The following is a 12,588-nucleotide window of genomic DNA, read 5'->3' on the forward strand; positions in this document are numbered from 1 at the left end:
TCTGCTGAATATGATCACAAAAATAAATAGCCAGTCTCGGACAATTGTTCAGGGGTGGCCAATGAAAATGGATTCAATGCGATGGATCGGCGGTATCTCACGACCTTCGGGTGGACGGAGAGACTGAATCTCGACTTGCTAGAGTGCTACGATGCGAGTGTGGCCCCTGAACTGGGTTACATGGCATGGCTGCATGCTCTGTGGTGCGAGAAACATCCGGAGCTATCGCACTTTTCGCAGCAACGTCTGCGAAGCCATGCTGAACTACTCCGTAAAAGGGGCTATGCAAGCGGAACGCCTACTTTACCACAGCTAGAACAAGCTGGCAACAGAGAAAGAGAGGCGACACTAAGACCAACCGCAGGCAGGCATCCAATAGATGAAGAGCGATGCTTTACGACCCGGAGAAACATCAATACCAAGGTTTTTCTCAAGCCTAAAGATCTGGCTGAAATGGATGACGAGCTTCGTTGACATTTTTCCGGAGAATCCGACCTCTGGGCTATCAATTATTGTGTGTATAATGCAGCGAGCGCTTTGGCCGATGCGAACCGTAAAACAAAACCAACGGTTAATCATAAGACCAAAAGACGAATGCATCTGGCAGGAATTTTACCGCCAAGGTCCGAAAGTTCGCGCGCGAACTCCGGACCCGTTATCACACACTTAACAAGTCAAAGCTGCTGACCATCAGGCAGCATATTGTTGAGAGAATTAGGATACTATCTGACGCTAAGATAAGTCCAGAGCGGAGGGAGAGGTGGGTCAGGGAAAATCAACAGTTTCTCGCTGACCCATCTCGACTCTTCCAAGACCCTCCAGTTACTGTCGAACACCCACCCAAACCAGAGGAGGTCAAAGTATTTTGAAGAGAATCTACGAAGTTCAGCATAGACTGGACGAAGACTCAGCAAATATAAATAGCTTCAAGGAGTTATGTGTTGCCCTCATAACACCTGATAAAGAATGCCCACCCATCACTACCGAGTAGGTGTAAAAAGTATTAAGAGGGATAAAGAACTATTCCGCACCGGGACCAGATTGTATCAAAACCTTCTGGTGGAAGAAGTTTCCTTCAACCCATCAGCATTTAGCCCGTATTTTCACCTCATATTTGAAGTCGGAAGAGCCGATTCCAGAGTGGTTGGAGGAAGGGCGCACAATACTCCTGCCGAAAATAGGCAACTTAGCTGACCCGAAGAATTACAGGCCAATAACTTGTCTGAACACACTTTATAAGATATCTACATCTATCCTAAATGATAGGATTGTTCGGGCAATTGAGCCTGTGTGACAAGAAATGTATGAACAACGAGGCTCAAAGAAAAGCGTAGCCGGATATCGGGAGAACCTGCTCATCGATAGATGTGTCTGAAAAGATGCAGCATTCCACCAGCGTGACCTACCGATGGCCTGGATTGATTATCGGAAAGCCTTCGATTCGACCTCCCATGGACTTATCATCTGTCTTTTGGGAATCTTGAAGGTTCATCCGCAAATAGTTAGGTGCATAGAGAGATTGATGCCGCTTTGGAAAACCAGATTTACTATCTCATCTGGAAAAAATCGTCTGACAACTAACAAGGTCACCTTTCAGAGAGGTGTCTTTTGGGGCGAGCCCATGAGCCCACTTCTCTTTTGCCTTACATTATTGTCACTATCTCTAGCACTTCGCCATCCCGACGGGTACTTGTGCGGCAAACCTGCAGATCGAAAGTACAAGGTCACTTATGTATTTTACATGGACGATCTTTAAATCTATGCTAAAAACAGAGAGCAACTGCATCTAGCTCTGGGGATGGTCGAACGATATACTAAGGAAATTGGAATGGAATTTGGGTTAGACAAATGCGTCAAGGTTTATTTGAAGCGAGGAGAACTTAATGGCATCCCTGAAGATCCTGAGCTCGTTGATAGAAGCGCCATACGACACCTTTGCGCTGGAGAGGCTTACATATACCTGGGCGTGCCACAGAACCGCATTCAGGATGTTACATCTATAAAGGATACTCTCCGAAGCAGATAAAAACGTCTCATCCGACAGATTTGGTCTTCCGAACTGTCGGCGAGGAACAAAGTATCTGCAACGAACATGCTTGCCGTCCCGGTACTACTCTATTCATTTGGAGTAGTCCCATGGACGAAGAAGTGGGCAAAGGAGCGTTTCTGTTCAAAATAGCGGAGGAGGCTGCTGATACACTCGGAATTAACTTTAGTATTAGGGGTGAGTAAAATACATCAAACGTTATCTATCTCGAGTACTCACTCCTGAAAGCCTGGCTTAAGAAAGCACAAAAGAAAATCTTCCGTGAACAGCTCCTTGATAAGAGGATGCACGGCATCTTCCACAAAAATGTAAAGGATCAGTCAATGTCGTGTGACTTTTTCCGGATCGTCGTATTGTTCTAAAGAAGAATATGATAGAAAATAATAGAAAAGGAGCACATTTTTCAAAAAATAAACAGAATTTTAAATAAGTAAAGATGGTAAAAAAGATTATAATTTGGACCCGGTCTCATTTTTTGTAAGTTTATTTAAAAAAATGTAGTTTTGCGACATTTGATTAATGTGTGTGATACTTAGGAAATTGTATCGACTTTATCAGCGTTAGATGCTTTTGGCTTTTTTCTACAATAATAAAGATTTTGTCTTAAAAATTTGCAACAAGGTAGCGAACATGCTAACTGATCTCCCCGGACTCTTTTTTGTGGGTTAATTAAAAAAAAATTAATTTGCTAAATTGTGTGTGGGTGTTTATTTTGAGGTTATGTGTGTTAAAATTCTCTTCCACAATTATTCTTAACTGCTACCGACAGTATCGGTTCGACAGAGACCTACATTATCGGAATGACAGAGAGCTGAAAAATGATCCTACTTTAAATTAGTGCGCATGCATGCAATTTTTATTTAGCATAATAACATTTTTTATCATGCTTAAAAAAAGAGTCCAGGGATGTCCGTTATAATATTTTATAGCATCTCCGAATTCAGCTTTTAAACATTTTTATTTTTATGAAAACAAAAGCCGAGCGAAGTAAAACCGATTTACCACACGACGAAGTATCACATGCACTTAAGTCAAATCCATTCGGGATAAGCGTGAATCACTCGGTTCTGGCCTCGTTATATTGCCTATGATCAAGAAGTTTGTATGAGAATAGTGAAAAATGGCAATGTACTAGGATTTTTAAGAGGGCAGGGGAAGGTATAGATTTTTATTTTAATCTAGAATTCCTGTGATGTTTATTTAAGTAAATCGTTAGTTCTGTAAAACTGCTCTGAACCAGATGGTTGATTAGTCTCTCTAGCAACCACTCTCCAGGCAAAGACGTTGACAAAGTCGTGATGTGTCACGGTGTATACACAAGTACTCCACGTGGGCCTATCCCCGCGCAGAAATTTCGATCTGGCCTCGATCTAGGCCAGATCGCGCATGAAACACACGCCCAGGTCGGGGCCAGGTCGGGACTCCCGATCGGTGCTCGATCGGTACCCGATCAGTCTCATTATAATACGTTTATGAATATCGCAAATTAAACTCGAAACTAGTGAATGGTCCTCTCCTTTCGACGAACACCACAATCTTTGCAAATTACAAAAAAGGTTTCAATGTTTCTTAGAGCCTCCATAAATTTATATATAGTACAAGTAACAACTGAAAAAATTTATTTATAAGGGCATTAGTTTTTTAAGGTAAAATTAATGTAGTAAGGGCACGTAAAGAACAGTTTTCAGAAAAAAATGTTTAATTGTACTTTTAATAAACGCAAGATTATTGTAGTTGCTATAAGTTGCCAGGAAAAGGTTGTTTTTTAATGAAAAGAATTTTAAGTAACCATACATTTATTTATAATAACCATATTATATTTTTTGACGTAAATATTCTCTGCTACTTGATATTTTCAAATGTTTTTCAAAAAATTTCAGTTGTCAGTTGAAAAACGAAAAGGATTGGAAAATGACCTATAATTTACGATTTATTAACATTTTTCTGAAAACAAATTTAATTTTCTGTTTTTAACAGAATTCATTTACTCCTTTTTTACTCAATCTAGTGGACATTTTTATAAGCTTATATGCTATTATTTATAAAAAAACAATAAAAATAATATTTTTAGCATTTTAAACTGCGCGCGAACAGCAACTAATGAGATGCTCAGTTCGACGCATGCTCAGTTGAGCGAGGATCTCTCGCTGGGAGCACTGCTCAATTTGTGTTTTCATTCTACTACTTCATTCCAAAATTATGTTATTTAAATTGGTCTCTGATATATTTTTATAATGCATTTATTATCAAAACAGAATGTGATTTCCTAGAGATTAAATTTCCAAATTCATAAATTGAACGGGTTGAAAAATATTAACTTCCAAACATTTAAATTGACATTTATGATCATTTCATTTATATTTATTGGAAAAACAACAATTTAATTTATTAATAATTTATTTGAGTTTAGGTTTGAATGAACCGCAGAGCGTGATTACTTACATTTATTTTCCTCACTTAGATTTCGAGGTGTACTGGTTAATGCTCGTGGCCTCCAAAGTCGTGGCGTGTTCGCCTTAGGCGAACAAGCAATATTCGAATTTTACTGTACTTGCACGACACTCTACACGACACAGTCTTTTAAACTATTTTTCTTCACACCTTCATGTCCTGGCATACAACTTTGGCTTCCTTTACGTCCATAAATTTGCTCATGAAAGGTCTTGTGTTTTTATGGTTTTTTATATCCTTTCGACACAGCGTCTCATTCACGAATTTTCACTATTCTTTCCTCGGTCTGCCTCTGGGTACGCTACCATTTAGTTTACCTGAATATACTTGTTTTCTCAATTTTTCTTCTTTAATTCTCTAAAAATTCCCGAACTAGCCTTTTTTACTTTCCTGTGCTTGTCTCTATAATCGTTTTCTGAACTAACTGCTCGCCACAGCCAATACCTAAAATATTAAGCTTTCTTAGGTATGCTTGTTTCTTTTTGTCAACGGCCACGCTTATTTCATTAATCCATCAAGCATAACCACTCGTTCTTCCTGCAACTGTTATGCCATACACACTTTAGTTCTCCTTCTAACAATGATTTCCTCAAAAATTACCCATGCGCCCCTTATAACTTCTTATGACCTTGTAACAAGCGTTGAATTTAGAAAAATTAAGAATTTGTATTCCTATGAATACGCGATATTTCCTTCATCTAAAAATCCCCTATCGGGAACAGAAAAAGTGCAAATCCTATTCCTCTCAATCGACTTAGTAAAATTTAACGAAAGCATTTATTTAGCCTATTTTTCATTGTTAAATCTTTTTATAACTTGTATATTCGAAAAATATTCAAATTTATATCTATTTATATTTTAATAATTTATTTAAACGTCTTAAAAAATGCAAAAAAGAAATCTATGCAAATGCGTGAATTTAAATAATTTTAATTCCAGAGAGGCAGAGCTGAATTGGTGAGAATTAAAATTTTAGAATTTGCATTTCGCATAAAGGAATTAAAACAACTTATTACGCATATTTTGTGAACTTATTAGAAGGAATGGAATGAAATTAAAATATGACCACTTCTGAGGAATAAAATATATCTCTGTGAAGTGCGTTAGCGGTATAATTAGAAGGAATTAAATATATTGAAAACACGTTCTCTTCGGGAGAATAGAAAAAGAAGTGTATGCACTGTCGGTACCGGTAATAAAAAAATTGTCGGTACCGGTAAAAAAAATTACCGGTGCCGACAATTTTTTACCGGTTTTTTCAGAAAGCATATTTCTAGCAAGGTAGAGGCAGATTGCGCATATTCATGGAATTCTTGAAATTCATGAGATTCATGGAATTCATGACAATCAAGGAATTCCTGCAATTCAATGAATTCAAGGATTTCATGCAATTCAATAAATTCATGCAATTCAATGAATTCATGGCATTCAAGGAATTCATGCAATTAAAGGAACGTAGTGTCTAGCCTGCCGGCGCCGGCAACATTGTTAGTTGCCATCACAGAAATAATGAAAGGTCGCACCTTTACCCCTTTTCCAACGCCACGTGGGGGCGGGAAGGCACCCCTATGACTGGTCACAGAAATAATTTAAGGTCGCACCCCTACCTCTTTTCCTACGCCACGTGGGGGCGGGAAGGCACCCCTGTGATAGGTCACAGAAATAATGTAAGGTCGCACTCCCACTCCTTTTCCAACGCAACGTAAGGGCGGAAAGGCACCCTAATGACCGGTCAAAGAAATAATTTAAGGTCGCACCTCTACCTTTTTTCCAACGTCATGTGGGGGCGGGCAAGCCCCCTAGTGACTGGTTAAAGAAATAATTTAAGGTGGCACTCCTACTCCTTTTTCAACGCCCCGTGGGGGCGGGTAGACGCCTCTACGACTGGTCACAGAATTAATGTAAGGTCGCACTCCTACCTCTTTTCCAACGCAACGTAAGGGCGGAAAGGCATCCTAATGACTGTTCAAAGAAATAATTTACGCTTGCATGTAGGCTACACCTTTAAGGAATTCACAGAATTCGTGAAATTCACGGAACCAAGGAACTCATGGAAGTCAAATTTTTATAACTTTTCTTAAAAATCTCATGGGGAGGGGGACTGGAAGGCACCCCTGTGTCTTGTAACAGAAATAATTTTGATCAAAATACTTACCCTCTTCCAACAACGTGTTGTCGGACTAGAAGGCACCTCTGTTACTGGTCAAAGAAATAACATTTTTCCAAGGCTTTAGTCTGGGAAACAAACTAGCAAGATGGCCGATATTGAGGATCGAACTATAACAGTAAACACATTTGGGAAAAAAATCATTTTTTAATATCTTCTTTGCGCGCTCTAGGCTATATCCTTAAAATATGCTTTTTAAAAAAAAAGTAGCAAAAAAATTGTCGGTGACGGTCATTTTTTTGACCGGTACCGACAAATTTTTCTTACCGGTACCGGCTTTGTATACACAACCAATAGAAAACTGTGTGGCGATCGCTATGGAAATAGAAGTGAATAAATTTAGGAGGTATCTTATTCTTATTGCGGCATTTTAGACAGATGGAAAAATCGCGCATTTAAAATAATAAAATAATTTTCACTTTTGCGCTGAAATAAAAAAATATTAATTTTCCTCTATTCTAAGCTTATTACCGGGGACCCTTGTGTCTCGTACTAGCCCTTGCAGTTTCTCAACCGCAACGGCAAAGTCAATCTTACTGTGGTTTTCATATCTGCACTTTATAAGTCGATCATACATGTCACAGAAATCCAAATGTAAACATGTAGGGCCATTGAATAATTTCTTTTGGCTTTTGAGGTCCTAAGCAAACTAATGTCACTAATGCGCTGAGAGTGCTGCCCTCGAGCTGTTTGCCACGCTTGACTGAGAAAGCGGTCTTGTGCTCCACTTATCACCTAATTCCGTGGCCTCAAGTTCTAAGAACAGCATAAACTGAGGGTGCCTAACTAGGGAGTTGTGTGAATTTGTGATAAACAAACTCTATTCTAAACATAAGCTAACCAATATGTCTCTGTTAACATTCGGTTTTGGGTCTCTTAAATAACCTAGCACCCTATTGATACTTTCAGATATAAAGAAGAACATACTTGTTGAATAAAGGAATAGGATTAAAATGGTTAGAAAATAATATCATAACGTTTTAGAAAATAATGTGAGGAAAATTCATATAAAAGCTTTGGTTACTTCCTTTTTCTCTTTGTCCTACAATATTCCATTTATATCCTTTTTCCAAAATAATCCCTCGCCACTAAAAATAATTATTCAAAGTTTCGTTTGGGAAACCAAATCAGCTCTAAAAGAACCATATTGAAATGACATTTTATTTTAGGACTCCAGGGACAGAAGCAGCAACAGGAAGACCCCTGCCAGTCAAAAGCGAGAGTAGTAGGTGACGTCGAGTATTGTGATCGATACTGGGAGTGTGTAAATGGACGCCCAGAGCTTTTTGATTGTCCAAATGGATTAGTATTTGCCGGAAAACACAGGGGTGTGACAGAAGGTTGTGATTACCCCTGGAGGGCCAATTACTGTGATGGAAAACGTCAGGCTAACTCTCCAATAGGAGTGGAACATTGTGATTGGCTCTATGGTATCTTTGGTCATGAAACTTCCTGCACAAGGTACTGGACTTGTTGGAATGGGACTGCCACTGAACAGCTCTGTATCGGTGGTCTTCTTTACAACGAGAGAGCGCGATCCTGTGATTGGCCAGAAAATGTTGAGGGGTGCCAAAAACATCGTAAGTATAGTCAATGATTGAACATTATTAATGAGTTCTAAAGAAATAAAAAATATAATTTTTTTAAAATTATATCTCTAAATTATATTTAATTATATTGTACCAGTTACGTAAAATGAATTTGGGATAAATAAAAGTCCTGTTGAGGCATAAAGTTAAAATTGTTAGGTTTAACATTTATAAAAGCAATTCTTATCGGTGATAATTAACAAACTTATAGTTTTTTATTTTTATTTTTCATATTTGTTATTCTAATTTCTTTGTTAGACGTTTTTAATTTGTATAACAAAATATTTTTGAAGGAAATTAGAAACATCTTTTTTTATCCGAAATACTCTGAAAAAATACAAAATAAGAACTTCATGAATTATAATTGAATAATGATATGTTTAATTTAGGTTGATTTCCTAATAATATAGTGTTTTTGAAAGCTTTTTTTATTGTTTCGTAATGTTGACAAGGAGTTAATTGCACAGATAGATTATTATCGCTTGTTCTCACGAGTAAAAAGAATGAGAATTACAGCAAATTTTTAAATTGTTAGTTTTATAATGATAAATTCAGGTAGATAGGTTTGCTAGCGAAGGAGTTTTCACCTTTGAAAGGAAGTCAGATGAATGATCTGTGGGAAATCACTGCATGCGAGTATGAAGTACATACATGTATAAAAGCGAGGCACTAATTAACATTCAATGTACGTTCTCGTCGCGCCTTTTCGAATATACATTTAAAAATATCCCAAGCGGAAATTTCGAGGAAAGCAGTTGTTACCTCGGAAACGGGAAGCCGTTGTGTCCATTTTTATTATGTTTAATGGCATCATTTGACCGCTAGACATAAAGATAAAAAAGATAATTTTCATTAGACTTTGGTGCATTTCATTGCACACTTAAGTTGAGTTAAATCTAAAACAGATTTTTAAAGAGTCAACATTTTGAAGCCTAAATTTCTATAGAGTCTATGGTTATTTTGTCAAGCCTATAAATTATTTTTTAAATTAGTGTATAAAAAAAGAAAATTTATAAGTTGTAGGCTACAACAGAAAATTGTATTTATATTGGTTTTGAAGAATATATATAGAAGACTGATGGTGCTTTATTAGTCGTTATACTGAGATACCCTTCGATTAATTAAAAAAGGCCTTTTACATATATTAAATTCTACCATTTTTAAATTTGATAATGTTCTTTATTAACAATCTTTTGAAACTCATATAGAATCTCCCATGCCTGCCAAATTATCTGAAACAGTAATGCAAGATTTAGAATTTAATGCCTTCTCAAAAATCGACTTTGAAATTCTAGCACATAGATGTCATGTTGATAACTCATTTTTAATTATTCTATGTGATAAATTCAAATTTATACTTTCTGTTTTTATCTCATACCATCGAATAATTAGATTTGCTTTAGAAATCGAAGAGAATAATTCCACAAGCTCTTTAAACCTTGAAATAGATGAAGATTCTAAAAAAACGGTTCCCTTTTAAATGAGCCTGAGAACCTTAAAAGATCTCAATTGCATAAAAACTATTTTTTAATTAACTTTTTTTATTGAAAAATTTTGTTTTATTCACATTTTTCAAGTAAATAATTTAAAGCTATTTAAACTTTTTACTAACCATTTTAGATCATTATATCGATGGCTTCTACGAAGAATAGGCTATCTTTTCGTCATCGTTTAGGATTAGGTTAACTTCATTTTATATGAAATTTAGTAAACACGTAGAAGCTTTAAAATAAATAAAAATATTTTTAAATTTCTTGTTTTGAAAGTTATAGGAAACTAAATTACATTATAAACTGTAATACAAAATTCTGGAGTTTTTGGTGCAATTGCAGAATAGGGACATCACAAACGGCCATAAACACTCCTTTGACAGGTCACAAAAATAATTTTTTTCCAAACCCTGCCCTTTTCCAACGTTTCGTGGGGGCGAGAAGGCACCCTTATGACTAGTAAGAAGAATAATGTTGGTCAAATCACTACCCATTTCTAACTCCTCGTTAAATATGATCATTCCGATATATCGCGATAGAGCCATATTTGAGACATCATAGTAATAAGAGTAACAATAATTTTAAATGATTGCCTTATCAAACCGATTCATTTATCATTCAACTAAAGATTCTAATAATTTTTTGCCAAAAAAATTATTTCTGCTGTCAAAATAGAGGTGGCGCCCCTATTCTGCAATCTTACCGAGGTTTTAATTGGTTAGAAATGTTTCGAAAAATAATAGGTTATTTATACCTCCTGAAAACTTAGCAAACTGAAGTTAGCCCAATTCTTAACGGTAACGGAAAGATAGCTCATTCTTCGTAGAACCCATCGATATTTTCTAGAATAAAAAACTTTAAAACACCTAGAAAATTTTGATGATAAATTAAAATGGAACGTTACCGGATATTTAATAAAAAATATTACCTGTCATTAATAACGTTTACTTAGAGTCAATGTTGGTAACTCGATTCTGATATATAAAAAAATCTTTGTTAGTATTCAATTAACTTCATCTTTATTTTTTCAACTCAATATAAGTGATATCTTTGAAACACAAATATTTTTAAAAAATGGTGTTAACATGTATTATTTAACAATTTATCATTTAAAATATGTAGGTTAAGGGAGTTTCGTGAGATGGCATTTTACGTACATTTTTATTTCTTATTTCTATACGATGTCGTCTAAAATTTTTAAAATTAAGTAATTTGTACTTTCATGTACGTGCTACACTGAGATTATTTTAGACAAAATTCATTATCAAGAGATAAGTGAAAAATGACTGGCACTTGAAGTCCTAAAGCTATCAACTTCTCGGCAGTCATCCATATATATTTCAAAACCGCAATAGACCATTTTTGAAGAATCTCAGTGTACCCAAACCCTATGCATTCGAGCGCACGATTCCGCTGATTCAGATTTAGAGATACCTAAGTCTGAATTAGCGAGATTTATTTAAATTTCGTTAATTCGGCTGCGTAAGTTTGTAGCGTTGCATAGACCAATATTAAATTTTAGATTCTTACATGAATATTTTGATAAATAATTCTTTATTTTTTAGCTCTCTGTAATGACGACGCAAATGGAAACGTGCCTCTTGGAAAATCGTGCAACAGATATTGGCAGTGCCAGGGAGGATATCCTCGTCTGCAAAGATGTCCAGCCATGCTAGTCTTCGACAGGAGGTCCTTGAGATGTGTTGTTCCTCCAACAGAAGATTGCGATGTTCCGACTACTCCACCAAATCTCGAGGGCGATTTACCCGACGGAAGAAACGAACAGGAACCTGAAGAGGAAAATCTTCCACCTGGCGTAGCTTCCCTTCCATCGGGGGCTCTACCCCTCCCAGTTCGACCTCGCAATAGAAACTAATACCACCTCCTAATACCCCAAGTATCGTTATTTCGTAATGTTAGACATTAATCAAATATACAAGGATTCAGGGCTAAGATTCCCATTTGAATTTTAGACAACAGGATTGTTTAACCTGAAGATGGGAAATTTCGGTCCTAGTTAGCAACTGCGGTAAAAAAAAGTTATTTGATAGATCTGTTCAGTAAAAGAACAGAATATATATTTAAAATGTTTCTTCTGTACATTCGAATGCATTTTTACGATTAATATAGATTTAAATCCTAACAAAGTGCCCGAAAAAAATTTGCTGGAACGGTTTTGTAAAGTGTGTACACCTTGTTCAATAACTCATTCTTTGATAATAACTGTTGTCTCTGAAGCAGATCTATCAGTTTTTACCAAATTAATTATAAGTTCTGTAATCTATACTTTCCTCGATTATTGTACGAGATGTTTATTGTAGAATTCTCCCAGAATAGGACATTCTTTTAAAAGAATGAGATAATCGATTGAAGGTATTACCTTCGTTCAGTACCAATTAAGTATATTAATAGAGTTTTCTACTTTAGATTCCTCTCCTATTACAACCTTAACATTAGTTTATCATTATCGCCGATCGAAATGTAAATACTTCTCTCCATCTGCTCACGAAGATGTATGCAATCATAGCTTTAGAATCATGGAAATAAAGTATAATATTGTATATTTTTTGTTCGTACGCCTAAATCAAGCATTTCATTATTTCGCCTTTATTTTTTTACACAGAAGCCACAGATGCGCATTGAATTTAATATTTGGAAATCCCTGTTGACTTTCATGTCAAACAATTTCTTTTTCGCGATTCCGATTTTAATATGAACTATTTAAAAATGATTTGACGTAAAGCCGCTAAACATCTCTAGTTTTCTTCGTACACATTTTTTTAACCGTATAATTTTCTTTTAGACTCTTATTTTATTGTACAAATTATTATTAAATAATTGTTC

The 12,588-nt window shown here is 35.9% G+C and overlaps 1 protein-coding gene across 1 annotated transcript in view; it reads left to right on the forward strand.

Moving 5' to 3' along the window:
- LOC117179588 (protein obstructor-E-like) overlaps positions 1-12,328 on the forward strand; it is a 26,740-nt gene extending 14,412 nt beyond the window's left edge. Inside the window, exons 2-3 of the mRNA XM_033371549.1 lie at positions 7,835-8,245; positions 11,310-12,328. Of these exons, the coding sequence (XP_033227440.1) occupies positions 7,835-8,245; positions 11,310-11,620 (722 nt within the window). The 3' untranslated portion in view covers positions 11,621-12,328. The remainder of the gene's footprint in view (positions 1-7,834; positions 8,246-11,309) is intronic.
- The last annotated feature ends 260 nt before the right edge of the window (positions 12,329-12,588 follow it).

This window comes from Belonocnema kinseyi, chromosome 9 (assembly GCF_010883055.1).
Source record: "Belonocnema kinseyi isolate 2016_QV_RU_SX_M_011 chromosome 9, B_treatae_v1, whole genome shotgun sequence".
NCBI classification, from domain to species: Eukaryota; Metazoa; Arthropoda; class Insecta; order Hymenoptera; family Cynipidae; genus Belonocnema; species Belonocnema kinseyi.